At 54.9% G+C, this 27,200-nt stretch overlaps 1 protein-coding gene across 10 annotated transcripts in view; it reads right to left on the reverse strand.

Moving 5' to 3' along the window:
- The window catches only part of Nfix (nuclear factor I X), a 93,864-nt gene continuing 66,664 nt past the window's right edge, over positions 1-27,200 (reverse strand). For 5 of the 10 annotated variants that reach the window (XM_051169212.1, XM_051169217.1, XM_051169219.1 and 2 more), the window contains exons 3-9: positions 20,478-20,540; positions 20,177-20,251; positions 19,697-19,817; positions 17,916-18,052; positions 15,229-15,351; positions 12,668-12,843; positions 7,101-7,400 (exon numbers count right to left, since the gene is read on the reverse strand). In XM_051169212.1, coding sequence (XP_051025169.1) covers positions 7,116-7,400; positions 12,668-12,843; positions 15,229-15,351; positions 17,916-18,052; positions 19,697-19,817; positions 20,177-20,251; positions 20,478-20,540 — 980 coding nt within the window. In that variant the 3' untranslated portion in view covers positions 7,101-7,115. Of the gene's footprint in view, positions 200-5,177; positions 5,270-7,100; positions 7,401-12,667; positions 12,844-15,228; positions 15,352-17,915; positions 18,053-19,696; positions 19,818-20,176; positions 20,252-20,477; positions 20,541-27,200 lie in introns of those variants that run through there. The other 5 variants (XM_051169218.1, XM_051169213.1, XM_051169216.1 and 2 more) reach the window with 5 other exon arrangements.

The following is a 27,200-nucleotide window of genomic DNA, read 5'->3' on the forward strand; positions in this document are numbered from 1 at the left end:
CCGGGCTGGAGGAGGGAAGGGCTGAGTGGCTGACGACGTCTAAGTTTTGATTTTCGGTGGGTGGGGCTGGGCTGGGGGATATTTCCATATCTCAAAATTTCTTCTCCCCCCTTTTGAGGAACCTCTTTCTTTCTTTTTTTTTTTTTTTCTCCAATTTTGTTGTTGTTTCTTTTGTTGATCTTAATCAGAGGAACCAGGACTGAAACGGGACCAGGAAGAGGGGGGAAAAAAAGCGACAATGAGAACAGCTGGAGCAGGTCCCAATTCCCATCTCACTCCCACCTGGCCCTATGATCCCCAGCCTCTATAGTGAGTTCAGGAGGAGAGGCCAGGGCAGCCGACTCCAATCGAGGAAGCCAGCTCATTCTCCTCACCCTCCGAGGGAATCCCCCCCAGACCCCAGTGCAAGAGTCCAGCTGGTCTTCCCGTGGGCACTGTGCCCAGCGGGTGGGACACCCCCCCCCCCCATGGCTGGCACTGGCACAGACCTGGGATCTAGCCATGTTTGCAATTGTTTAGGTTTTTTGTGTGGGACCTGGAAGGTGGGGAGGATGCCAGGCTGGGGCTTTTGTACCCACAGGGGTTGGGGGAGCAGGGTGGGGGTGGCCCAGCTTGAGTTCTTGCTGAGTTTTCTTTCTGTCTCTTTGGATTAAAAGCAGAAATTCACGTCTGTACATCCCAGCCAACCTCCTGTCCCTCAGGCTGAAAGACTTGGGGGCAGGGAACCACAGGCCTTCAGTTCTTACCAGGGCCAGGCCCGAGGGAGGGGGCCAGAGCCCACCCACCCAGAACTGTCCTGGGCCTTCAGGGCACCAGACTGGGAAGGAGCGTAAAGCACCCTGTGGTGGGCGTCGCTTCCCTGGGAAGCCAGCAGGGGGCGCTGCCTTCCCGCGTATAGGACCCTGCTGGCAGTGAACACAGTATACACAGGGTGGACCCCTGGGGCTGGCTGCTTGGCAACACCCTCTATCAAAGGCTCGACTCTGGTTTCCTGCCCAAGAGGGAGTGGAGGACTCTTCTGCAGACCTCTCCGTTGCTTGGGCTATTACCTGACAGTACCTTTGCAACAAAATGAAGGGCCCTGATGCTGCAGCTGTGGGTATTGTAACTCTTGAATCACAGACTTGGGTCGACAGGACGGGGCAGAGCCAACTACACCCACACCCATGTGCGTGCACACACACACACACACACACACACACACACCAGGCATACTATATGCACACCGGATACTGCCTCGTTCTGTACTGTCGCAAGCCCACAGTGATGCCAGGTACACAGAATGGGTGATCTTGACCTGCTTATGGTCACAGCCCTAAGATGACAGAACTGGAACTCAAATACAGGGAGGAGGCAAGCACCTGTGAAGCAGCCATGACAAGGCTGGACATCAGTGCCTGGGCTCTGTCTAGGTGAGGTCCAGCCTGCTAAGTTAGGATGAAGGCACCAGGCAGCTGGAGTGGCCAGGCTGGCCTCGAACTCACAGAGATCCACTTGCTTAGTGTGTGCTACCACCGCCAGGCTCCAGGCAGAATTTCATGTGGAATTTCCCAATATTTAAAACACTACTGGAGCTAGGCATGGTAGTGCATGGCTTTAATCCCAGTCGGTAAATCTCTAGTTAGTTGGAGGCTAGCCTGGTCTACATAGTGAGTTCCAGAACAACCAGGTTTACACTGAGATATCCTGTCTCAAAAACAAACCAACACACTATTGGAAGCCAAAATTGGTGGCTTATGCTTGTAATCTCAGCACTTAGGAGACTGACGCAGGAGGATTGTTTGGAATTTGAGATCAACCAGGACCTCACAGTGAGTCCCAGGGCCAGCCTGGGCTACAGAGTCAGACCCTGTCTCAAAACTCAGACAAACAAAAAGTACCAGGGGATCCAGGTGTGATGAAACTCACTAGTAATCCCAACATCCAGGAGGCTGAACAAGGGGATCAAGTGTGAGGCCAACCTACATAGTGAGATCCTGGCTCAAAACAAAACAAAAATAGAGACCTCACCACTACCAGGCTAGGAGTGAGGCCCTGGGTTCCAACTCTAGTCAAAAAAAAAAAAAAAAAAAAAAAAAAAAAAAAAAAAAAAAAAAAGAAAAAGAAAAAGAAAGAAAGGAAGAAAGAAAGAAAGAAAGAAAAACCCCTAACGCTCCGGTACAGGACTGCAATAGGTGTCCTTGTGAAGTGGGGACACTAAATACACGAATTAGCAATGGATCCAGAGAAGTGCAGCCTCCTGCTCTTTTAGTCCCAGCATGCAAGGCATATGACCTAAATTCAATCCCTAAACCTAGAGGTGGCAAGAAAGAAGTGACTGGACAAAATCATCTTCTGGCCTCCACATGAACTTAGTGGTACGCACACGTGCCCATACGTGCACATTACACACACTCACGTGCACACGCGCATGCTCATAAACAAATAACAAAGCTTGATCTCTAGAATTTTCTGGGGCAATGGAATCCTAGGTGTGCTGTCCAACGCACTGATTGCATGGTTTTTGAGCATGAACACTTGAAATGTGGCTTGTGGAATAAGGAGACTGAGCCTGGTCCCTCCCTAGTGCTAGCTGAGCTCTTAATTGATCTCAGTGCACACCACTACATGTGGCCGTCAGACTGCCACAGTGAAGGGCGCTGCCGGGTGTCAGGCTGGTGGGGGGGGTGGATGGAGAGGAGGAGGCCTGCCTCCCTCTGTAGGGTCTCAAGCAGCTGCTCAAACCCCTACCAGCCCACTCGCTAAAAGCCAGGTAGGGCCCTGGGAAACTGAGGCGGAAAGCCAGGACCAAGCTTGGTCAACAGAGCTCTGGGCTTCCAGCTCTGGTGTTTTCTGGGGTCCAAGGGAGGGCTGGCGAACACAGGCTCTTACACCATGGCTACCCTGTGGCTATAGCCAGGCCATGGGAAAACCACCCGTTCCTCTGCTTCCCTAACAGACACAGGTGGGAGAAGACACCTGGGACCTGGCAGGGCCCACACCAAGGTTGGAGCTAGCCACCTTGAAGCATCATGTGCTACACAGCTTTATAATCTCTAGAGGGACGAAGACCCCACTTTAAGCTCTGGAATGGGGACTTAGTGGGGCCTCCACACAGGCCCTAGGGGCAGGGGTCTGCTGAGAAGGCGGCAAGACCGGGGGATTTTCTTTTCTTTTCTTTTCTTTCTTTCTTTTCTTTTTTTCTGCTTACCCCTTCCCTGCTTTCCAAGCCAGGCCCCAAATTGATTAAAACTAAGTAAAAAGCACTGTTTAGAGGATGATAAAATTGCTAAAATTTTCTTTTCTTCCCTCATTCTATTGTTCTGTCTCCATCTGGTGCTCCAAGGATCAGCTAAAGTCACTGGTTACTGTGGAAACCACTCCCGATTGTCCCCCCCCCCCCGCGCCCCCACACAGCCGCCTGCCTGCCCCCAGGCCCAAGGGCTCCTGCTCCAGGGGTGTCTAACTTCCATTTCCTCGTGATCCCCAGACACGCCTGCCTGGTCCAGAGCGCTGGATCAGGCTAGGATTCATTTCCCCACCTGCAACGTAAGGCAGTGAAGGGGAGAGAGAGAGAGAGAGAGAGAGAGAGAGAGAGAGAGAGAGAGAGAGAGAGAGAGAGAGAGAGGGAGGGAGGGAGAGAGAGAGAGAGAGAGAGAGAGAGAGAAATTGTTTCCCAAACTTGCCTAAAACTCTGACTTGGCCTCAAAACATCCAAGTAAAGCGAGCAGAGAACGCAGCGAGGGAGGCGAAAGCAAGGGAGAGGGGAGGGTTCTCACAGCAGTGGAGCAAGCGCACTGCACTGCAGAGCAGGAGTGGCTGCCTGCCGGGGGAGAGGCCGGCAGCTCCCGGTGCCAGCCCAGAGCTGGGAGGGGAGGCCCGCCTGCTGTCCTGTCCTCTGGCACCCCCTCCCACCTTCCGCCAGCAGGGCTTTCTCGGCCTCCCTGGCACAGAGCAGAGGGGCCGGCTCCAGACCCTGCTCAGAGCCATTGTTTTTTTTCTCAACAGCCCCAAGTTCAAGTTCATCTGGGTGTTACATCATGTCTGGTTGCTCCTGGAAACCAGACGGGTCAGACGTGACTCTGGGGAAAGGGGGCGGGAGGCTGGAGGGGGGTTGAGGTTCCCCTCTCCTTCCCTCCTCACCACTAGGGAGCTCTGAAGTTTGACTAAGTTGTGTGTGTATGTGTGTGTGTGTGTGTTAAAGGAAAAGAAAGAAAGAAAAAGAAAAGACCCTCAAACCACACACACAAAACTTCCATCCACCAACTTTCACTGGCCTGGGGCCTCAGCAGAGGCGGGGCAGGAGCCAGCAGAGGTGGCCCTGAGGCTCTTAGCAGGGGTGGATTTCCCAGGGCTGAGGAAGCAGGCAAGGAAGTGTTTTTATAAAATCTACAAAAAGAAGAATATTTGTGTGCTCTTTCTGAAAGCCCTGGCCCTCTAAAGCTGCCCCTGGCACTCAAGGGAACCCCTGAGGTGGGTCCCCCACTGTGTTCCAAGGGCCCTCCGTTCTGCCTGCTGTTCTCACCCTTTCCAGATATAGGCATACAAGAGACATCCATGTGTGCACATGTACACATGGGTTCTCAAGGCAGGCTGGGGAGGGAGGGCTCACGTTGGAGGGCACGTTTGGCTTGTCTCCTTTGGAGAGGTGGGGTGGTGTCAAGTAGGGCCTGGGGGCTCCAGCAGTCTGACTTTCCTCCTAATGAGACTTATGGGGACTTAGGGGAGAGACCTCCAGGACTGCAGCCAGCCCTGCCCTGCCCTGCCCTTGATGCCAGTCTCTGGGCATGGAGCCCACCAGACTTCTTTGTCCCTCCTGGACCTTTATCTAGCCCACCCAACGCCAGGGAAACAGGACGGCCAAGGCTTCCTTGTGGTGGCCAGCAGGTAGGCACGGCAGGAGGAGATCCAGGAGATAGGGCTGTCTCCCTAGTCAGTGCCTCAGACTTTTATCTTTGCTCTACCAGGATGGCCCAGAGGCCTCTAGCCTTGGGCTGCCTTTCCCAGGTCCAGGGTTGTTAGCGCTAATTATCCAATTACCTGATTAGCCAGGGAGCCTGAGGCTGCCTAGGGAGGCAGCTCAGCTGGGCAGACGCCTGGGCGTGCAACTCCCCAGGACCTTTCTTAAGATCTGTCCCCCTGTGCACCTCTGTAGGCACTGGTGGTGGTTGGGGGTGGAGGTGGGGGTTATCTCCTACCTGAGACTGCTGTGGGATGTTCAGAAAGTTGCCGTCCCGGGGTCCGATGCTGACAAACCGGTTGGCAGAGGAGGCGCCTGTCGTTGTGAATGCTGTGGAAGAGCAGGGGAATGAGGAGAGAGGGAGAGACCAGGTCAGCCTATGGGGCCCACCTGGGCACTGCCCCTCTGGGTGGCTTCGAGGAAAGGGAGAAACTAGGTTAGATGCGCTGCAGGATAGGCTGGCAGGAGGAAGCATGAGTGAGGGGGCTGCAGTTTGGGAGGCCAGGCTCCAAGCCCTCTCACTGGCCACAGGCAGACCATCCTGCTTCAGCCTGTTAAGCCCTTGGACCTAGTGCTGTCCCCTATTGGGACAATGGTTAGCACCAGGTTTACCAGTGGAGTCCCTGGCTTTTCTACTTGTAGAAGGGCGGAGCAAAGGTGGGAGCTGGGCAGCCTGGACCAGCCAGTCTGAGCATGGTCCTTCCATCCAGGCTGTCTCTCCAACCCCACAGCCTCACATGGGGGCTGGACCACTTACCACCTTGGGCAGTCCCACGGGTTGGCAAGTGGCTCAGGAACACACAGGGGTCCAGTGGAGGGCTGAGCCAGCAGGAGTGGTCACAAAAGAACCTATGGCCTGGCTGCCTGACTTGTGGTGTGGCAGAAAGGCTGAAGCCCATGCTACCCTCTTCCTGTCAGTGCACCAGGCCAGGTGACAGAGAAAGAGGCCACAGACAGAGCCCCAAGCTCAGCCACCTGGGGGGGGGGGCAGCTGTCCAGTGCCCCAGGGGACAAATGAACCCAACACCCCTGAGCTCTTCTGGCTGAACCTGACAGTTGGGAAGCAGTCCCCAGAGGAAAATGGAGTGTCATAGTTTGTCTGGGAAGCCCACCTCTGCTTATTACCAGACACATCCAGGACATGCTCACCAGTTTGTTCCCCTCACTCCAGAAGTGTGCTCCAGCCTGGCTCCCTCCCTCCCCCACTCTGCCCACCTCCAGGGACTGTGGTCATGTCTAATGGCATATGCAAATGAGAAAATGGCATGGACAGGGTGGGGAGGGGGAAAGAACTCAAACCACAGGAGAGAAGGAGAGACAGAGAGTGCAAACGGACAGGAGTGTTGACATGGACCCCCTCCCACGCACTGCTGCACAGCTCCAGCTCAGACCTCTGCCCACCCCTGTTCCAGCCCAAGACAGCGCGCCTGCCCTCCTTCCGCCTTTCCTGTCCTTCACGTCGGGTCTAGCTGGGACCTCTCCACTTAGATTTTTTTCTTTTCTTCCCTCTGGCAACATTTGTCATTTGGATTTAAAGGAAAGAAGAGAGGGAGGAAGGGAGGGAGGGAGGAAGAAAAAGATGAAGTAAGCTGGGACCCAGCACCCTCCCTTCTCCTTGGAACTTACAACCTGGGAAAGGAATTGAGGGGAGAGAAGGGAAGGGATGGGGGGGGGTATGAGAAGAGGAGAGAAAAAGGGGGGGGGAGAACAAGAAGAAGAAGAAACCAAATGGGAGACTGAGGGAAAGAAGGGGTTGGAGGCAGCCTCCTGCATCTTCAGAGACCCAAAGGGCCAGATGGAGGTGAGGGGCAGGGCAAAAAAGAGAATGATGGTGGTGGCATCACCTTGTGGTCACATTTAGTTTTTTTTTGGGGGGGGTGTGTATAAGGGAACAACAAAACAACAACAACAAAAAAATTGAAAAACAAAACCGAAAAATCAAAAAACAAAAACAAAAACAAAAACAAAAGCAGCAATCAGGCATGAAGATGGCATGGCTGTGCCTCCCGCCCCCCTACCCGCGCCGGCACCCCCGGCCCAGTGCCCCACTGCACTCTCCCTCCCGCCCCCCAGGGGGGCCTGGGCCAGGGCCTGGCTGGGAGCAGTGGGCGGGGCTCACGGGGTGCTGGCTGGTGTAACTGAGGCCCAGGAGGCCATGGCCAGGGCTCAACCCTGCTCATCCGGTGGGAGGCTCTGAGGCACTCTGAGGAGGGACTTTGTTGGGGGAGGGGGCGCTCCTCTTTTTGCAGTGGAGACTGTGTAGATGGGCCAGGGATGCTGGGCGCTGTGGTTTCGGTTTCATCGTCCACTTACAAGGTGATGGAGGAGTCAAGGCGGCGCCGTCTGGGGCCGTGCTGGTGGTTTTGGAATCAGGCATAGGAAGGGGCACAGGTCTGGCCACTGGAGGCGGCGGCGGTAGCAAAAATGACCCCGGGACTTTGCCCTGGCCGCTACCGTTGGGCTGCGGAACAACATAAATAGAGTGACGCATGAAGGCACAGCACACACAGACACGCGCTCCCCTGCGCGCCGGCCACCTGCTCCTGAGAGCGGCGCTCCCGACAGAAGATGCAGGAGTGAGAGGGAGGGTCCTTGCCTCTAGGCACGGGACGGAGGAGGGTGTGAGGCCTCTATTTGGTCTCTTGGCTGTTTCTCTCTTTCTTTCTTTTTCCTCTTACGTTGTCGTGGGAGGGAAGAAGGGGGATGTCCGACGGGCGGTTCCTCATTTCTTTCTTTCTTTTTGGTTTGTGGGGGGTGGGTGGGTGGGTGGGGGGTGGGATCTTACTGTGTAGCTCTGGCTGGCTTCAAACTCACCATGTAGACCAGGATGGCCTCAACATCACAGAGATCCACCTGCCTCCGCCTCCCAAGGGCCGGGTTCAGAGGCATGTGCCACCATACCCTGGCTGATTCGTCAATTTTTAAGCAAGATGCTCTTGGTACAGAAATGAGCCGCCTAGTAATACACACCACTGCACCTAGACCAGCCATCCTCACGGCAAGAAAAGCCAGCTCACCTCCAATGCCCCACAGGCACACTCTCTCCATGGGTCTAACTGGGGCTGGCTGGCTAGCCGAGACCCACAGGCCGGCCGAAATCCACCCCATCCACGGGCAGGGCAGCCTGGCTCAGGAGGCTGTCAGCACCGAAAGGCTCACCCTCCATTCTATTTCCAGCAGATCCTAGTCCCGGCCTGTGAAGAGTGGGTCACTGGGCTTTTCTATAAAGATCAGCCAGTGAGGAAAGTACGCCATTGGTGGCTCCAACTTCTGTGACGGTTCTCCAAGAGCAAGTCCCTGGATAATGCACGCCCTCGGGGAGCCAGGGACATTCTGCCACCAAGATCCAGTCCTCGTCCTTTGCGTCCTCTTTGGCCTCAGACTTGCGTTTCTCCTCCAGGCCTCATGCCTGACCGTGCCTGGGTCAGCTTCAAGGCTTCAGAGAAAGTACACACCACAGGCTCTCCCCAGCCACTGGCAGGCACGGTTTCCCTGGAGAGACCTGGAACATGTCCCCTGCAGCTTGGGACAGAGCCCTTAATGGCTGCTCAGGTACAGGAAGGCTGGGCCTCACCTCTTCTTTTCCTATGGAGCAAACTTCAGCCCTTCTGGCCACTTAGATACAAGCCTTAGAGAGGAAGGCCTTTCTCTCTCAGGCTGCCCTCAAACTGGCAATTCTCCTGCCTTGACATCCTGAGTGCTGGGGTTATAAGCAAGCGCCACTATACCTGGCCAGTGCCTCTCCTATGGGGAGGACAGACCCCAGGAAACTGCCCCCACCTGATGTCTCATCTCACTTGATGACAGTGAGATGGCGGGGTGAGGGGGTGGGGCCGCGTCTGCTCTGAGAGTGAGAGGCTCAGTTAGGTGCTCTGGGTGTCCAGCCATGGCCCAGGCATTGTACTCAAGCTGTGTCTGACCTTCTAATTACTCACAAGGGAACAGGGTCACTCTGTTCCCCATCCCTAGAAGACACTGGCAACATCTAGAGATGTGATTTTTGTTTTGTTTTGAGGCCTAGAAGATGCTATTGGCATCGAGTGGGTGGCTATAAAGCCATCTCCTATAGCTCATGAGATGGAGCTCATCCTCCGCTAGGAGCTAAAGGTACCATCTCTTGGAAACTCTGATGCAAAGGGAGCTTCATTCTACCCATTCTGCAGATGAATCCAGTGAGGTTCTGTTCAGAAAAGTGGTTCACCCAAAGTCACCTGCTACGCTGACTATGCTTGGAGACAGAGCCCTATCTGTCTGACTCAAGAGCCTTTTGCAGGCTCATGAGCCCTCTCCTCCAAGAGCAAGTGAGGTCAGCTCTCTCACAAACCTTTCCCTGTTTTAGAATTAAGACACACTCTCCCCAAGGGTCAGTCAAGGGTCGCATTCCCACACCCCGTCTCTTCTCCCAGGCATTCCCCATTCTATGCTTCCTGGACTGTCCAGGACACAAGCCGAGAGCAAGGTCACAGTGCAGATCTGTTCACAACAGAGTGCCCTGCCTGAAGCCCCTTCCTGTACCCCTCAAAGCCTGTTCTGGAAGCACTACACAGCCACACCGGAACCAGCCAGATTCTTTGAATCACACTGGTCTCTCATGGTCCCCAAGCTCCAGCATGCCTGCCTGCAGACTCATGTAGCACTCGGGTCCCCTTGCCTCATGTGGGATCAAACTTAGGCCATTAAACTTGCGTGGCAAGCACTTTACACCTGAGGATGACCAAACATCTGATCCTCCTGCCTCCACCTCCCAAGTGCTGGGATTACAGGCATGAGCTGCCATGACCAGTTCCTGCTCCACTTTAGTTACACTCTGACCCAGACCTCTGGGTCTTCTAGCTGCTATCCTTTATCCCTAATGACCTGCTAGATCTGACACACTATTCTTCTGTATGCTTCCGTCTGCCATTCCTGAGGATGACAGTTCAGAGCATCTAGCAAAACCAGTCAGTGGCTGCCCTGCATCCCTGTCTATGGCCTGGACTAGAGTCTTCCGTGCTAGATACCCTTTTAGAGAGTGACTCTTTGGTTCTGGGCAGCAGCATCAGGACCAAACGGCAGGCTTTCTAGCTCTACAGGGGTACCAGTGAGAGCCAAGCAGCAGCCTCTCTCCTCATGTCTATGTATGGCCTGTCTGGCTCCCATCCCATATTTCCCCCAGACAGGAAATGGAACAGTCCCACAGATCACAGCCTCATGGCTTCTCCGTTGGGCTCCAAGCATCTAGGACACAGCATGGAGGCGTCTGCCTCCTTCAAGAGTGCCTAAAAGGACATCCCCACCCAACGGGGCTGGTCACAATATTCACACATATTTCTAGAAGTAACTCTCATCAGACCTAGAGCATCTGAGTTCTGACTGGTATACAAGTCAAAGTTTTAAGATATCAAAGTCTTTGACTCTGTATCACCTTAGGAGCTGAGTTGGGGCTGAAAGGGGTCTACAAGCTAGCCCAGCACTTGCCTCTTACAGATAGTGGCACTCTTCCCTCCCTGCATCACTATCCCCCGTAACCCCCTCTGGGACCTCACCAACCCTGGAACCCTGCTAGCCAAGACCCTGCCTCCTGCCCTGAAGTGCTATCTCCATGTGGTTTTAAAAACAAGTGCCCTAGACTCGGGTGGAAGAATGAAATATTAGGGCACCTGGGAGCCCCTTTCTAATAGTCTATATTTTTCCCTCTTGGATATTTTCCTGAAAAACTGGTCTGTAACCTGGGGGTCTTTGAGGTGGTTAGGGAGCTGTTCCTGTAGGTTCTAGGTCAATGGTTCTTAAAGTGGGTGCTCTGGCTAGCAGTCCAGGAATGAGACCTTGGTAGACACTTGGGTTTCTAGGCTCCACCTTCGCTGAAACAAGCTGAGGCCTCTGGGTGACTCTTCACAAGTATTAAGTCCAAGGACTGGTGCTCTACTGTGGCCAGGGAGAGAGCAGTGTAGCCTCTGTTTTCTGATAAGCCAGCCTCTTCCCAAGCGTGGCTGCACTTCTGAGACTCCCCCTCAGAATCCCCCTCCCCCCCCCCATGCAGCAGGCTTTTCTCTCAGCCCCAGGTCACAGGGGAAACCTGAGAGGATTCCCCATTCCTCATTCTTAGTTACCCACCACAAGCTGTCTGCTCACATCTCTGTCTGCAGTCTCAGGGAATAAGGACCTGTCTTGAGAAAATAGCTCTAGGCAAAATTGAGTCTTCCATGTTTCACACACAGGGCCACAAGAGAGGCTCAGCACCCAGCCCTCCTCAGGAGGGAGGAGCCAAACTGATTCTTCCCTCAGGGTCCTGTGGTTAGAGATGGCTTTTGGCATTGACCTAAAACTCTAAAACCCTGCTCATCTGGACACCAAGCCTGGCTGCCTCTGCAGGTGAAAAGGGCAGGTGAGGCAGACATCCCTTTGGAGTCTGCTCTACCTCTGAAGTGGCAATCAGGGGTTAGTTCTACCCCTGCCCCAACCCCTCAAGATGGGCAATGTTTAAACCAGAGAGCCAGGAAGGCCACCCATGTGCTCAGCTTTAGAGTCAGCAAGAGGGCTTAAAGTAGGGAGGAAGATGAGGACAACAGAAGGATGGGGATTTGGGAAGCAAGCCAAAGGAAACAGGACCAGTCCCAGGATGGACAGAGAGCCAAGATGCAGACCCTAGCCCAACCCAGTCATGCTCCAGAACCAGAAAACACTTACTCCTCCCAGAGCACGGCAAGGCAGCCTGGCTGAACAACAGAGGCCCACTGCTGTTCCCCTGGGGACTGCCTCTGGTGAGGACTTCTAGAACACCTCCCCCAAGTTGCCTTCTGAGCCCCATGAACACCCTCCCTCCTACTGACATCTCACCGCCAGGCTGCCTGCACCAGCTGAGAGAGGAGCTGGAGAGTCTTCAAGCTGCTGAATTGCAGGACTCCCCAGAAGTCTGGACTACCATGTCCCATCTCAATGACCCCTAGCGACTGAGCATGTCCTGCCAGCGTCTCTGGCCCATGATCTTCCTGCATCGTTTCTTTGCTGAACACCTTGAGCTTGGACCAGGCCCTGGGGCTGGCTCCTGGAGAAGGAACCCACAGGGAGCCCCACTGTCCCACAGGGTTGTAGGTCAGAAGGGCTTTGCTCTAAAACCTTAACAATGTGGCAGGCCTTTGTTAAGAGTCCCGGCATAGGAATCTTCACACAGGCTTCTCACATGGGCACCATTGAAAAACGGAGACAGATTTGGCTGCCATAACCGAGGAGGAGGAGGAGGTACCCTCGGGATCTATGAGGTGGGGGCAGCGAGGCCTCCTGCAGAGTCTGGGGCAGCCTCACCCCATGGAGAATAAACAGTTCAAATGCCAACAGTGATGAGCCAGACGAATTTAGGTCCAGAATCTGTCAAATTCTTGACCCTCTAGATTTTAGGAGAGGTGGGGGGTGGGTGGTCCAAGGCCTAGACTGGACAAATTATAGGCTCACTCCTCCTGGGAACCAAGGGTTAACAGGAAGGGCAAGGAGCCCTTGTTGCCCCACCTCTCCAGACCCTAACAGACAGGCCCTAGCACAAGGCAAAGATGTTGGCCCCAAGTCCACTAAAAGTGACCGCAAGGTTGATTCTATGGGCTCTCTGCTGCTCCAACTCCATGTATACTCCTGATTCTTGGCCCTCACCTTGTGACTCCTTAGACAGATGGACGGACAGACAGACAGACAGACGGACAGACAGACAGACGGACAAATAGATGAGGCTAAGGGGCCTCCTGTGCCCTCTGGACTCACCTGTCCTGTGGCCTGACCCGAGCCGTCAGAGCACACAAACTGCACAAACTCCTTAAGCGAGTCCTGCCCATGGTGGTGGTGATAGCGGATGGTTGGGTGTGTAAAATATGGGCTCGACTGCTGGATGATGGACGTGGAAGGGAAGTGCAGTGCTGATGCTGTGGCCCGGGGGCTCCCTGTGTGCACATAGGCAGGGGGAGAAAAAAGGGTGTAAGAGTAGCCACATAGAAAAAAGACGTGGTAGAAGAGGTGGAATGGGGGCAGAAACACTGTGTCAGGTACAAAACCGCTCAGTCATCTTAAATAAAGGTGGCACACGCCTTTAATCCCAGCACTCGGGAAGCAGAGGCAGGTGGATCTCTGTGAGTTACAGGCCAGCCTGGTCTACAAAAGAATCCAGGACAGCCGAGGCTACAATTTCAATGAAATGAAAAATAAATAAAAAATAAATAAACTGGCAGGCTAGTACCTGAGGGCCAGCTGCTTGCTTCTATAAATAGTGTCTGACTGAGCGGGGGCTAGCCGAGGCAGGTGAATGGCAAGCTACAAGTGCAGGGCTGGGTGCTGTTTAAAATTGTTAGGAGGTTGCTTTTTCTTTCTTTTTTCAAGACAAGAGTTTCTCTGTGTAGCTTTGGCTGTCCTGGACTTGCTTTGTAGACCAGGCTGGCCTCAAACTCATGCGATCGGCCTGCCTCTGCCTCCCTGAGTGCTAGGATTACAGGTGTTGCTTTTCTTGTTTGTTTGTTTGTTTGTTTGTTGAGATGGGGTTTCTTGTAGCCCAGGCTGCACACTTGATGACCTTGAACTCCTGATCCTCTTGCGTCTATGTGTGGCTGGTGGCTTTTAGGTTGTTCCTGTTGGTTGGTTGACTTTTTTGTTTTTGTAGTACTGGGGATTGAACTTTGCTACACAGGAACTACAGCATGAGCAAACTGTTAACAATGCTATCTGCTTGCCATAAGTGTTTGCTCTCATTTGCTGTTTTGAGATAGAGTCACATAGCCTCAAATTCTTGATCCTCTGGCCTCAGCCTCCCATGTGCTGGGATTTCAGGTGTTGGCCTCATCCTATGCTTTGCAACTGTTTTTTATTATTTAGAAATCACATATTAAGCTGGGCGTGGTGGCACATGCCTTTAATCCCAGCACTCAGGAGGCAGAGCCAGGTGGATCGCTGTGAGTTCAAGGCCAGCCTGGTCTACCAAGTAAGTCTAGGATAGCCAAGGCTACACAAGAAACCCTGTCTCAAAAAACAAAACAGAAATAAAAGAAAAGCAATAACATGTTAATATATCACGTGAGTGGTTTTTTTTTTTTTTCATCCTTGACATTTTCCTTCTTGCATCCTTGGCAACTTTGCCCTGTCCTAGATGTAAGCACATCTGAAGGACAGACAACAGGAGTCTATGGCTCCAGGGACTCTGGACAGACAGGCCCTGCCTGCACAGGATGGCCACCTGCACACACACACACACACACACACACACACACACACACTCCAAATGTGTAAGTGGGATGCACAGGCCTCTTTCATGTGTTGGTCCGTGGCTGTGCAGTCACAGTTCCAACCCCTGTGCAGGCCTCATCTCTTCCCCAAGTTCTCCCTCTCCCCGTCTGTTTCCAATCAGCTCACTCTTGCTCTCAGTTTCATTAGAGGGCTGAGGAAACTTGGCTTCTCTCTGGAGTTCATAAAAACTGGAGTGCAGCAGAGGGAAGACTGCCTCCCTCCTGCTGCCTGCACAAGGCCTGGGCTCCCTGCCCCCACCTTGTGGCTACCACACCCTGCCCCAGTGCTGGCTGCCTCTGGGCTCTAAGCCAGGAGGCCCCAAGGAGGAAGCTGGGAGGTAAACCTCCTTGTTGTGTCCTACAGAAGAGAAGAGGGGCATGGCAGACACACGGCCATGTGCAAACAAAAGCCAGGCCTTTCTGGCAGATGGGTAGTGAGGGAGGGAAACAGCAAGTGAGGGGAGAGCCAGGTTCCCGTGTGTCCTGCCGGGCCCCACCCTCAGGAAGATTGATCCAGCCATCGTCTCAGGGCCTGAAAAGATGTGTACCTCAAAGTAAAGCAGAACAGCCCTTTCCAGGGTGAGCCACTAGTCATTCTGGTTCAGCCCTTCGCTTTTGGGAAAAGCAGGGAAGCCCCAGATTAGGTGACAGTTTGCCCCAGGACAGACACCAGGAACCTGGACTGCTGAGCAGTGCTCTTTCAAATCCACAGGAGAGAGCAACTTGGCTCAAACTACTTGCTGGTGGGGGAGGGGGAGGCTGCATGCAGCTCCTAGTGAGCGTGTGCAACACGTGCACCCAACACAGACTTACACAGCCAGAGTTAGCACGTGGGAGGGAATCTAGGAACGGAGTGGGGCAAGCCTGGTTCTCAGAGGTACGCTGGCCATCCCCTGCTGCCCCATTGCTGTGCCACGGACTCACTCCGGGAGCCCAAGTCTGTCACTCAAGAGTGAGCCCTCGATCCTTATTGTACCTGGCCAGCTGCCCCTTGCTGTGGCTGCCTCCCCCAGGCCGGGCCGCAGTGTCCCCTTAAGCCCCACCCCCATCTCTCACCTGGTCTGACTCCAGCAAGCACAGGCAGCGGGTGGTGGGTGAAAGCCATGCGTGGGGAACTGCCCTGAGAGGAGAGGGCGCTGCAGAAATCCAGTTTTCCTGACTTCTTTAGAGAAGCAGGGCCTGGGGGGAGGAAGCAGCGACACGCAGGTTTAGCTGGCTGGGGTGGGAAGCCAGCAAAGCAGCCCGCTCCTTCTGTCCTCAGCGCCCAGCAGCCCTTCCTCCACCTCGGGCCCTGCTCTGCTCCTCCTGTGGCCTGACCTCAGGGGTGCAATCTGGCTACGGTGGCTTCTACAAGGAGGAAAAAACGAGGCTCCTAGTAACACAGGGGAGAGTGTGCTGGGGAAGGGTGGCAAAGGGGTTGCAAGGGCTAGCATCTAGGGAGGGATGCATGAGGTGCCCACAGAGGCCAGGTGGAGAGCGAGGCATGGTGGGCAACGGAAGGGGGCCCGAGGGCCAGGTTGGGAGCTGCAACAAGGTGCCCTGAGCCCTGGGATACTCTGGTTTGAAAAAGTCAACGCTCCCTTTCTGGAGAAAAGGAAAAAGGGAAAGCATAGTTAGAGCCCCCCCCCCCCACCCAGAGGTGCGACAACAGAACAAAGGCAGGAGCCAGAGAGCTGGGAGGACCCTGGGGACAGAGCCAGAGGGCAAGGACTGCCCTGGCCACAGGGCTCTTCTCTGCCCTGGTGCCAAAGTCGAGGGTGGGTGGCATTCAGGCAGCCAGGGGCACAAAAAGACCCATGTTTGGGCTCTGCCTCTGAGAGTCAGAGACGGCAGACCAACATCATCCCTGTCCAGTATGCACAGCACCCAAGCTGCAGGCCGCCAGGCAGGGCTCCCGGGAGCACACTCTTTGGGTATCTCTTGTCCTGGGCTGAGCTTTGAGGCCATGCCCAGACTGACCAGTCTATATGGAGCTGAGGCAGACTGTGAGCTGCGGGCTTTGAGGACTAAGTCTAGTTGGTTTGGATGGGAAAGGGGAGCTGTAGAACAGAGACCCAGAGTTTCACCCGCAGAGAGAAGTGGGGGAGGGGCGGGAGGGGGGAGGGCGAGCTCTCAGCGACCAGCAGAGGTGTTATCTGGCGGCAGCTGTGTACCACCTGATAGCTGGCACGGTGAGGAGGGGGGGAGTGCCCCACCAGCTGTGCACAGCTGTCCCTGCTGCTGCACAGCGCCTACCCAGCTGTTCCCATCCTGCAGCTGGGCTGCTTAATTGGCGATTTGTCGCAGCCCAGGGAAACAACGACAAGTTGGGGGGTAAGGGATCCTGGGGGTGCAGTGCGTGGCAGGACTGCCAGAAGCAACAGAAATGGCAGGCAGTAGAGCAGACAGAGGGGGAAAGACAGCAGAAGCCCAGCGACGAGGCTCTTGGGGGACATGGAGAGTCACTGGCAGTTAGCACGTCCTCATGGTGGTACCCTAGCAGCCAGCAGTCCTTGTAGAGGATGTCACCTGGCCGAGGTGACCAAGGACCTGGGACATAGCAATCGTCAGACTTTCAACTCCATCTCTAAGGCCCAGGCCCTGTCTGCCACAGGGAGACCCTGAGAGGGACCTCCAGTCATGCTGGGCTGCCTTTCCACAGAGCACAGTCTCCATTGGTGCTCTTGAGGGTCCCGGTGCCATGTCTACTCCCTCAGCCCAAGACCAGGAGGTAAGTTTTTCTGTCTTTGCATGGGAACCAGAACCAAAGCTGGGGGCTGAACTGGCTCTCTCAGCACCATCGCTACAAGACAAGTTGCCATCAGACAAGACCCCAGCTCAGACAATGAAGCCCCAGCCCCATCCAGAGTGTCCCCCGCTCTATCTAGAGTGGGCAAGTTCTGTGTACACTGTACAACAGTGGGTCTGCACTTGCAGGTCCCCAGGGCCTCAAGGACACCCACAACTTCTGCTGTGCACCTATCTTTCCATGCCCACATGACCAGCCTGCATTGGAGCAGCCCGTGACTGGGCTCAACAGAAGCCAACTCAGCAAGGACTGGGAAGGTCTGGCCTGCTTCCTCTGGGCTCTTCGTCGGAATCTCTGCTCTTCACTAGCTTCCCAAGACAGTTCTGAGCCTCTTTGTAAAGTCAAGGCCAGGGTTAAGCCCACCTCAAATCCGTCTCTCTGAGGGCATCTGGCAATGTCTGAAGACGTTTATAGTCATCCGAATAGGGGTGGCCGGATGCTGTGATGCACCCTGTCATCCCAGCACTCTGGGAGATTGAGGTAAGGGCGTTCAGAGTTTGAGGCCAGCCTGGCTATTACACAGCTAGGCTCAGTCTTGAAACAAAAACAACCGGCCAAAGAAGGGGGTAGATGCTTGCTACTGGCATCTAGTGGTGGAGCCAGGAATGCTGCTGAGCACCTGCCTCAGAAAGCCATGAGGCCTCAAATACAACCTGGGCCCAGCTAGGGAAAACCACTTAATTCAGGGAACCACAAGGCTGTGCAGGCCTCTAGAGCCAAGGGGTCTATGAAGAAAAGGCCATGCCTTCAACCGATAGCACCGTGAGCTCAGTAGCCATCTGCTCTACCCACCATACCTACAGGCCAGCTAGCAACTTGGGTGGCTTAACTCTTCACTCCATTCCCCTCCTTCATTGTGCGCTGCACCCTTAGGACCAAGAGCCTGTGAGTGCCACCTGACAAAAGAGGGCACGGGGAAGCACAGGCTGTTACGCTCCAACTGCCGCGTCCATACCTGCATCCACGTCATTGGGCCATCCACTGGACTGGCTGCTGCCAGCTGCTGGGGAGCGGCCTGTCCCAGGATAGAACACGTCATCAACCGGGCTTTCCATCTCGCTGTCATCGATGGACTTGGGCCGCTTGGTGGTGCTGAGGAGGAAGAGGGGAGGCAAGTGGGCCAAAGCTCCAGGCAGCCATCAGGTGCTGAGGTCCAGGCGCTGTATGCTGCTGAGTGCCAGGCCCTGGAATAAAGCGTCTCCAGGCCTGCTCTCCCTCAGGTTACTAGGAGATCACTGAGGGCCCATCAGAGAACAGGCAAAACCTTCATCTGCTGGCTATGCCCCACCCACTAGTTCTTAGGCTCTCAGCTGTGCCATGGAACTCAGTCATTAAAGAGTGTTTTAAAAGCCAACGGTGTGAAGCCAGGCGTGGTGGCGCACACCTTTAATCCCAGCACTTGGGAGGCAGAGGCAGGTGAATGGCTGTGAGTTCAAGGCCAGCCTGGTCTACAAAGCAAGTCTAGGACAGCCAAGGCTACACAGAGAGACCCTGTCTCAAAACTACCCCCAAAAATAAAATTAAGTTAAAAAAGCCAACAGTGGTGGCTCACATCTGTAATCCTAGTACTCGGAGGGCTGGTGCACCTGTCTCAAAAAACAAAAAATAAGTATAAATAAATAAGTAATAAGAAATAATATTCTAATGCAAGACAAATAAACACCAAAAGCTGGAGAAATGGCTTAGAGGTTGAGAGCATGCCCTGCTCGTGCAGAGGAACTGAGCTTGCTCCCCAGTACTCATGTTGGGGAGCTGTACTCCTGCGCCAAAGCCTCTGCCCACATGCGCACAACCCCACCAGGTGTATGTGGTGGCACATGCCTTTAGTCCTTTAGCCACGGCTACACAGAGAAATGCTGTCTTAAAAAAAAAACCTGCCAGGTGTGGTGGCCCCCGCCTTTAATCCCAGCACTCAGGAGGCAGAGGCAGGCGGATCTCTGTGAGTTCGAGGCCAGCCTGGTCTACTAAGCGAGTCCAAGACAGCCAAGGCTACACAGAGAAACTCTGTCTTGAAAAAACAAAAATATTCAGAAGGAAAAGCTACATCGTGAGCAAAAAACGCGCCAGTCAAAAAGGAAAGACTCGCTGTGTGCGGGTGGCACACACCTTTAATCTCAGCATTCAGGAAGGCAGAGGCAGGTGGATCTCTGTGGGTTCAAGTCTAGCCTGATCTACAAAGCGAGTCCAGGACAACCAGGACTACAAGAGAAACCCTGTCTCGGGGGTGGGGGTGGGGGCCTCAACCTCATGCTGACTAACTTCAGGCTCTCTCTCTCCCAGGCATCTGTCTGTCCTGCAAACTACCCTCCCTGCCTAGGCCCTTCCTTTGCTCCATCCTGGTCCAGTGGCCTCACTGCTGTCAGCCCTGCACACACAAGCTGTGGCTGGAGGGAGCTTTCCAGAACACACGGCCCACCACAGCCTCCAGTGGTCCCCACTCCCTTAAAAAGAGTTCAAAAAAATCTTCTGGTCTCTAAAGTCCTCCGTGGGAATAATCCTGGCAACATGCCTGAGTCCTGACTGAGAGCGAGGCTTCCTGGAGCCTCCAGGTGGCTTCTTCCTACCCCCTCAAATGCCATCTCTACAAGGCATGCCTTCTCTGAGCCTCATTTCCAGGCGGGGCCATGCCTTCTTGTGGGCAGGGAACTCAGTGAGTGCCTGAGGGCCCGGGAAGCCTAGGGGCTGAAGCCATCGTGAGGTGGCTAGGAAGGCAAGGAAGCCACAGTCCTTGCTTACCTGGTAGAAGGAGGGGAGGTGATGGACCGCCGTCCCAGGGTCACTTGGTTTATGTTGTAGTAACTGGGGCTCTCCAGGTCCGCCAGAGAGAAGTTGGGTCCTGATGCGGTCGCAACAGGAGCTGGAAGACAGAGAGGTTGGTGAGGTCGGAATATACCATTTCAGACCCCCTGCGCCAGCTAGGTTGCTATGAGCCACTTCCCGGAAGTCTAGGAAGAGCCCGCTGTGCTGTCTAGGCTACTGGGAAAGAACTCTAGCCTAGGTGGGATTTCCTGGTTGGGCTGTAAGGGCAAGAGCCATTGCTTGTGGTTTCCTGTCCTCGCTGCAGAGGTTAGAGACAGGACTCTCTGGACAAACTGCTCAGGGGCCAGAGGGGCGGAGAGTCCCCAGATGTCATCGATATAGGCCTGTGGGATCTGAAGACCACCTCTGTACCCTAGCACTGGTCCCTGACCCTGGCCCTGACAGGAGTCAACTTACTCTGTGATACTCTCACCAGCTCTGTCACATTCCAGACCCCAGATGTCACAAAGCAGTCCTGGAAACTTAAGTGCCCTAAAGAAAAAAAAAACGGATGGTAAGTGGGGCCAGAGCAGGATGTGGGGTACCTACCCATTTCCCCAAAGTTCTCCCCTGCTCAACTCCGTCCCTTCAGGATTTTCCCACCAGCCCTCAGGTGTTCCCCCAACAGGGGCACACAGCAAGGGAAGCCTCCCTCCTTGGATGGCAGGGACTTGTCACTGGAGAGCTGGGACAGGAAGGAGGACGGATGGGCACTGACCATTGGGCAGTGGTTTGATGTCCGCATCTCCTTGCTGGTTTGAACTATCTGATTGTCCGGATTCTGTGGGAGAAACAAAAGCAAGAAAAGGTCAGAAGAAAAGTGTCACTACTGGCCAAGCAATCACCCTCCAACTTTGGGTACCCACCCAAGGCAGTAAGACCCCTTTGCCCAGTTCTGGCGCTGGCCCAGGGGAACCCAGCAGAGGAATTGACAGTGAGTGTTTCACTCCCAACATTTGGGCTGGATTGGTCACTGTGGCAGGGGGAGGGGCATCCTGGCAGAGTGTGCAGTGGCATCTGTGGCCTCTTACGCACTAGACGCTAGTGGCACCATTGTTGTGACGACCCAAACTACATCCAGAAACTGCTCAATGAGCCCCGAGGGACAGACAGAGCTGCCATAGGTAGGTAGCATTGACCGAGAGGCAGGAGTCAGGAGGACATCAAGGAAAGAAAGCAGCAGTGGGCACTGCCTATAACAGGGCACACCCCCCAGGGCCCTCCCTCTCCTGGAGGGGCATTCCCATCCCTGAGTTCATTAATTAATGCTGTTCCTGCGGGCTCATGCCCCCTCCATCTCACCTTTATGCTTACAAGCGATGCCTGGCAACCCGGAGGGGGGAGGTGTGCCCTGCTGCCACCCATTCTGTGCCAGCCTGTCTGGGTTGTCTCGTGCCCCGTTGCCACAGCTGCTCAGAGGCCCTGAGACAAGGGCCTATTGTGCGGTGGAAGCTCACAGAGGGCTGGGGGCAGGGTGGAGTGTGTGTGTGTGTGTGTGTGTGTGTGTGTGTGTGTGTATGTGTGTGAATATTTTGCGGAGCTTGAGAAAGCCGCCCCCCCACTCTCTAAGCCTCTCCCCTCCAAGGTCCTCCAAAGCTTTGTGTGTGCCAGGGGCAAGATGGGGACCTCCAGAATGCCTGCCTGGGCATGACAGCTGGTGAGAGGATGGGGGGTGCCGAGATAGGTTGTAGGGTGCTTGGTGAAGACTCGGCTGTTCGTAAGGACCACAGGGGTGGTATCTGACGCTAAGCCCTGGTGCCAGCCAAGGCTTCGCTGGGCTCTACAGATTGGCCCAGTGTGGGCCACTGGACCATTCACCCACAGCAACATGTATAGCCTGCTGGTTTCTAGGAGAGGTCTGTGGGTCCTTCTCTAAGAGCCAGGGTCCTGTGCATCTGTGGCTGGGAACACTGGCCAGGCTCCTGGCCTATCTCAAGGTACGATGGGTAGAAGGCTGTCACTTTGAGGGGGCCCAGCTATCCTTTTCTTTCATCTTGTTTAGATTTTTCTCTCTCTCAGCAGTACTGGGGATTGAACTGAGGACGTCATGCATGTAAGGCCAGAGCTCTGCCACTGAACCACAGCCTCCATCCTTTATTCCCCCTCATTTTTTAAAAACTCCAAAATTAATAATAATAACAACAACAACAACAACAATAAAAAATAAATCTTGCTATGAATGAAGCTAGTGGAGCTTATGAGGAAAGTGCTCACAAACCCATCCTCCAATTTGAGGTACATCCTTCCATGCCACTGTGTGTCACCTCTTTGCTTGGCATTCTCCCACAATCTCTGGCTGTATCTTGAGACCTCACCGTACCCTGCTATCACACAGTATAGATTTTTCTACTCACTCTCTGGATCCCTGGGTCTGATTCAAGTCCAGGCCAGTGTAAGCAGAAGCCAAGGGGTCTTAGGTGGCAGGTGGCCTATGCTAGGGCCTTCTTGGAACCCCACTGTGGAGCTGCTGCAACACGCAGCCAAGGAAGGGCACACCCTCAAGACTGGCACGCGGAGTCCGTCAAAGGCTACATGGCTCAGGCTCTGCTGCTCTGTAGATTGCCATGGATCCCACCCGTTCTGGGACTAACCCAGCCCCAAAGACCCCCAGGCCTGGGTCAGTTTGAGGGGGCTGAGTGCACCCCATAGGGGTATAACTGGCCCATTGCAAAAGGCTAAGCAGCCAAGGAGAGCTGCATGCCTGTGGGTGTGCATGGGTGTGCACGCACCCAGCCAAGGGACAGAGAAGAGTAGACAATGTGACAAAGCGGTGGAGGTGCGCCAGTGACTAAAGCAGAGACAGACAGGAAATCCTTTTAAACCAGGACACTTCCCAAAAGGGTGCTGCTGTTATTACTATTAGTTCATATAAAGGAGCAAGCAGGAGAGGCTGCGGAGGATGAGGCCGGCTGCCACGCGCCACCAGGCGTGGCTCTGGGCGCTGCTGGCAGCCATTTTAGACCTTGGCAGCCATCTTATGGCTGGCGGCCCTAGCCAGCATTGCCACAATGCCGCCACCACCAGCCCCCAACAAGCTCAGCTCAGCTCCAGGACAAAAGGCAGAAACACTGGAAGTCTGGACCTAGGCTCACAAACAGAGGAGCCAGCCCTAAGTCAGGGCAGTGGCAGCCAGGGTCCTGCAGGTCTGCGCTGACCTCGGCTTTTATGATTCCTGCCTGTGCCATGAAAGGGCAGGGAGGATGAACCCGGTGCCCTAGCAACACTGTAGCTTTGCTGAAAGGCACCTGACGCCCCTAGTACCATGTCTAGGCCCAAAGACCTACCAGCTAAGCAAGAATAGACCACCCCCCCCACAGGGCTAAGGGTACCTAGGAAGTAAGGGATGTTAAACACCCCTACCCTCTATTCACTCCCACCCTCTCGCGGCAGCTCAGGACATATGCTGGATAGACGTGAGACAGGGGATGGCAGGGAATCAGACAGGCCACTGGGTCCTCAGGCTCTGGGGCCAGCCAAGGGACATCCTGCCATCCAGAGATGGGAGCCAATGACCAGTTTTCTAATGTGGTGGGTTCTCTGAGATGCCTTAAAACAACGTCTGTGCCTGCTCTGGACACCCTTAGGGATCAGCAGCTGGGCCCCAGGGCATCATGCCACAGAGTGTCCAGGCACCTGGACCCCCTCTTCTGCCTGGGACCCCTGGGGGAGGTTATAGCAGGGCAGAGACGGGGAAGGCCCTTACAACAACCCCTCCTCTGGCCCCGCCTCATAGCTGCTTGGCTTTTATCTGGCAGAATGGGGCTTATCAGAGCCACCAGCTGAACAAACACACAAATCCACGGTTAGTGAGAAAAAATACTCTGCCTGAACTCTTTATCTCCTGTTCACAGGCCTTGCACACTGCCCACTGCCAAAAGCACAGAAGGGAACCTGAGGCGGAGCAGCGGGGGCTGAGTTCTCTGGAGGTAGAGAGTGGCCAGTCCCAACTCTGGCCTCTTCTCCTTAGCCACTTTCCTTTCCTCCCTCCTTGTCCCCAGCCTACCACCACTCTTCTCTGGGAGCCCCTGCCAGTGTATAGATAGACATTAGTGGTCTCCCTGCCCACACAGACCTCCACCCCCCCACCCCCCACCCCCTGCTCCAGTGTCTGCTTTCTCACTGGGGACAATGGGCCAGCTGGAGGCCTGTGGAACAGAGCAGGGACAGGGATGATACTGGCTCATACAAGGCAAGGCAGGTGCTGCCTCATCTCTTAGCCTGTCCTGCCCAGCGCAGACTGGACACTGTCCCCCTGGTCCCCTTGTTTGCTGTGGCCTTGTCTCCTGGGGGCTGCTCCTGCTTCAGCGTCCTCAGCCTGGCTGTCACAGAAGCAAGGGCTATAGCTCCAGTCTCCTTTCTTTGGAGCAGTCTGGCCTAGGCTGGGAAGAGGAAAATGCTCCTCCCTGCACTCACTTTCTGCAGAGCCTTGGGGCTCTACCACTTCCTTCAGAGAAGGAACCAGGACAAAAGGTTCACCACCACCTCCCCTGGACCCAGCCCAAGACACAATTCTTTGGTCTCCTAAGTCCTGGAGTTGAGGAACAAAACTCCTCCAGGCTCCAAACATGTCTCCCTCTCTGCCCTTTGAATGCAACCCATGTTCGACATGCCCTGGGTGGGCAGGTAGCTTGGGCCCTGCCTACCTTGACTAGGTGTGTGTGTGTGTGTGTGTGTGTGTGTGTGAGAGAGAGAGAGAGAGAGAGAGAGAGAGAGAGAGAGAGAGAGAGAGAGAGAGAGAGAGAAGACTACCTCTTAAGCAGAGCTCTGGAGGGCAGGCTCTCATAGCCAGAGCCCAGCATTGCCCGAACCCCTGATGTATGTGTGTGTGTGTGTATATATATCCCCAACCACAGACAAGGATGTATTTATGGCTCCTAGCAAGTGAGGGAGGAATTCCTGCTCACTACAGCCAACACTCCATGGCTCCCACGCGAAACAAGCTCATTCTGCAAGGGGGCAGCTGCGTGTAGCTCGCTGGCCAGCTGCCTCCATGGACTTCACCCAACATATTCTTTAGGGGCCAGGAGGGGTGTACAGATCGGCCTCGGCTATCCTCCAAAAGCATACCTAGGCATGTGGATACACTCAGATGTGTGTACTTGTTATACCCCCCACCACAGCCGTACATGCCACCTGCAGATGCAACCAGCCCCTTCTTAGTGTCAAGAAAAAGTGGAATAAGGCGGAGCATCCAGAGCCACAGAAAAGACCACCTCAACTATGGCAAACTGCTGGTCCAGAAGCCGGCAGGGGCGTGATTCCAAGTCCCATTTTTGCCTTTCCTAGGCCCGCATCTCATCTGCCTGCCTCTCCCTCCCCTCCTCTGTGATTCCGGAGTGTCCAGGGCACAGGAAACCCAATCTCAAGGAGAGCTAGAGGCCCAGCCTGCGGCAATCAGAGCTGCAGAATGTAACTATTGTGCCTCCTGAAACCCAAGTCCGAGAATCTGAGACACCCTGAGGAGGGGGCCCGCAACGGATAGGGGTTGGGGGGAAGGGTCACAAAGGGGTTCTCCCTGTCTCAGCAAACAGGACACTGGGGACCTGGGCTGAGGAAGTCCTTCAGAGTGCAGGGCAGCCAGAGGGCAGAGGGAGGTGGGGCTGGGCAGACAAGGGGGCTTCTCAGGCCTCCTCCTTCTCTGGGTTCCCTAAACACACAACCCAAAGCGAAGCAGCCAGGAGTCTGGGGCCTCCCTTCTGTCACCTCCAGATTCTCACAGCTTAGAAGCGGGGGACCCTTAGAAGCGGGGGACCGCAGCTTCGGAGCTAGGAGATGGCAAGAGTGTGTGCCATGTCTCTATCAGCCTTCCCCTATCCTCCTCACCTCTGCAGCAGACCTAGAAGGTTCTGGCTTTGACTTGAGTCACCTGCCAAGGGGGTAGGGGGGTTACACCAGAGGGAAGAGGTGACAGGAAGGGGAAGAGACTAAGTCATAACCACAGGGACATATGGTCTACCTGAGGGCAAAGGTACAAGGAGGGACAGGGGGATGCCCTGACAGGTTGGACAACAGGGACCTGGTGAACCAGGGCGAGCATGGCAAAGTGTCATTTTTATCCTCCACGCTACCATCTCTCCCTGCTCCCTAGGTACCATGCTGGAGTGGAGATGAGTCTGCGGATTCCCTGGGCCGAGGGTGGGACCACTGGTCTGCCTGCTTTCTACAGCCCATGGTGAGGCTTTAAGAGCCTCATTGTATCCTATGGCTCTCGATCGCCATCACCCCTGTTGTGGAAATGGAGGGCTGGTCAGAAGTCCTCCAGCCATCAAGACTCCCTCTACCAACTTCCTGGGAGGAGAAGGCTGCTCCTAGACTCATGTGGGGTCACTATTTCCCACTACCCATGTAACAGTCTGGCCTCCCAGGGAGGTCTTCTCCTGGCACGAGCTGCGGGGTGTGTCCTGTCAGGTGTTTGCTAACTAGCAGAAGGCCTAGAGAGACCCGGAGATGAAGATGGGCACCGAGCAGTCGGACAAGTAGTTGTCAGAGGACCTGGGTACTCGGGGATGACAGGCTGAGGCCAGCAGAGGAGAGGAAGGAGGTAAGAACATGGATCGATGCACTCAGTGAGGGACACAGGCAAAGGCACCCAGCCTAACAGGGGCCGTAAGACCCCGAGCCACAACCCTGGAAACCTGGGTAGGACCATGTGTAGACCCGGCACCCCAGAGACCAGGAGTAAACAAGCAGCCCCAGGGCTTGCTAGGCAGCTATACAGTTCCAGCGGACATCTTAGAGGTGCCACAGGCAGGGAATTCCACCAGAGCAAAACTCCCATCAGACATGGTGGGTAGGAGATGGCATGGAGGCGCTGAAGGAGCAGGTAAGACTCAGGGAATTGAGAGGCCCTGGGTTCAGGCTTGCCTACCCTTCCTTTGGAGTCTGAACCCACCACCCCCCAGTAAGGAACCACTGGTCTAGACTGCAGGAGAACTCCGTGGGTACTCGTCCAATCTGGAGATCCCGACTCTATCCTAGCACAAAGGAGACAAAGAAAATGTCTAGTTAAAGGGAGACAGAAGTCAGGCCGGCAGCAATGGCCACTCAAGTACCATGCATGTTCCAGAACCTCCCGGTCCAGTGGCCTTGGCAGAGTTCGCACTGGTTCCTTGGCTGCAGGTTCAGGTAACACCTGCCTACTGGGCTCCTGGGGCAGGTGGGAAACGTGGCCCAAAGCCTGGCTCTGAGTAGCAGCTCCCTGAACCCTGGATATTCTTGTCATTTCTCTTCATCTCCACTTGCTGAAATGCTACCTTCCCCTCCCCCGCAGCCGCGCCAGGTTCTGCTCAGATGCCACTTCAGCTTACCCGTGACATACTAAGTACATCCGAGACTGTAGTGTTTGGATCCAGGGGCCCACAGTAGTGAGCAGCGGGGGGCCTGGCTCATTGCTGCCTGTGAAGGGCAGCAAAATGGGGCCTCAGCCACTTAGTAGGCAGAC

This window comes from Acomys russatus, chromosome 26 (assembly GCF_903995435.1).
Source record: "Acomys russatus chromosome 26, mAcoRus1.1, whole genome shotgun sequence".
Taxonomy (NCBI): Eukaryota; Metazoa; Chordata; class Mammalia; order Rodentia; family Muridae; genus Acomys; species Acomys russatus.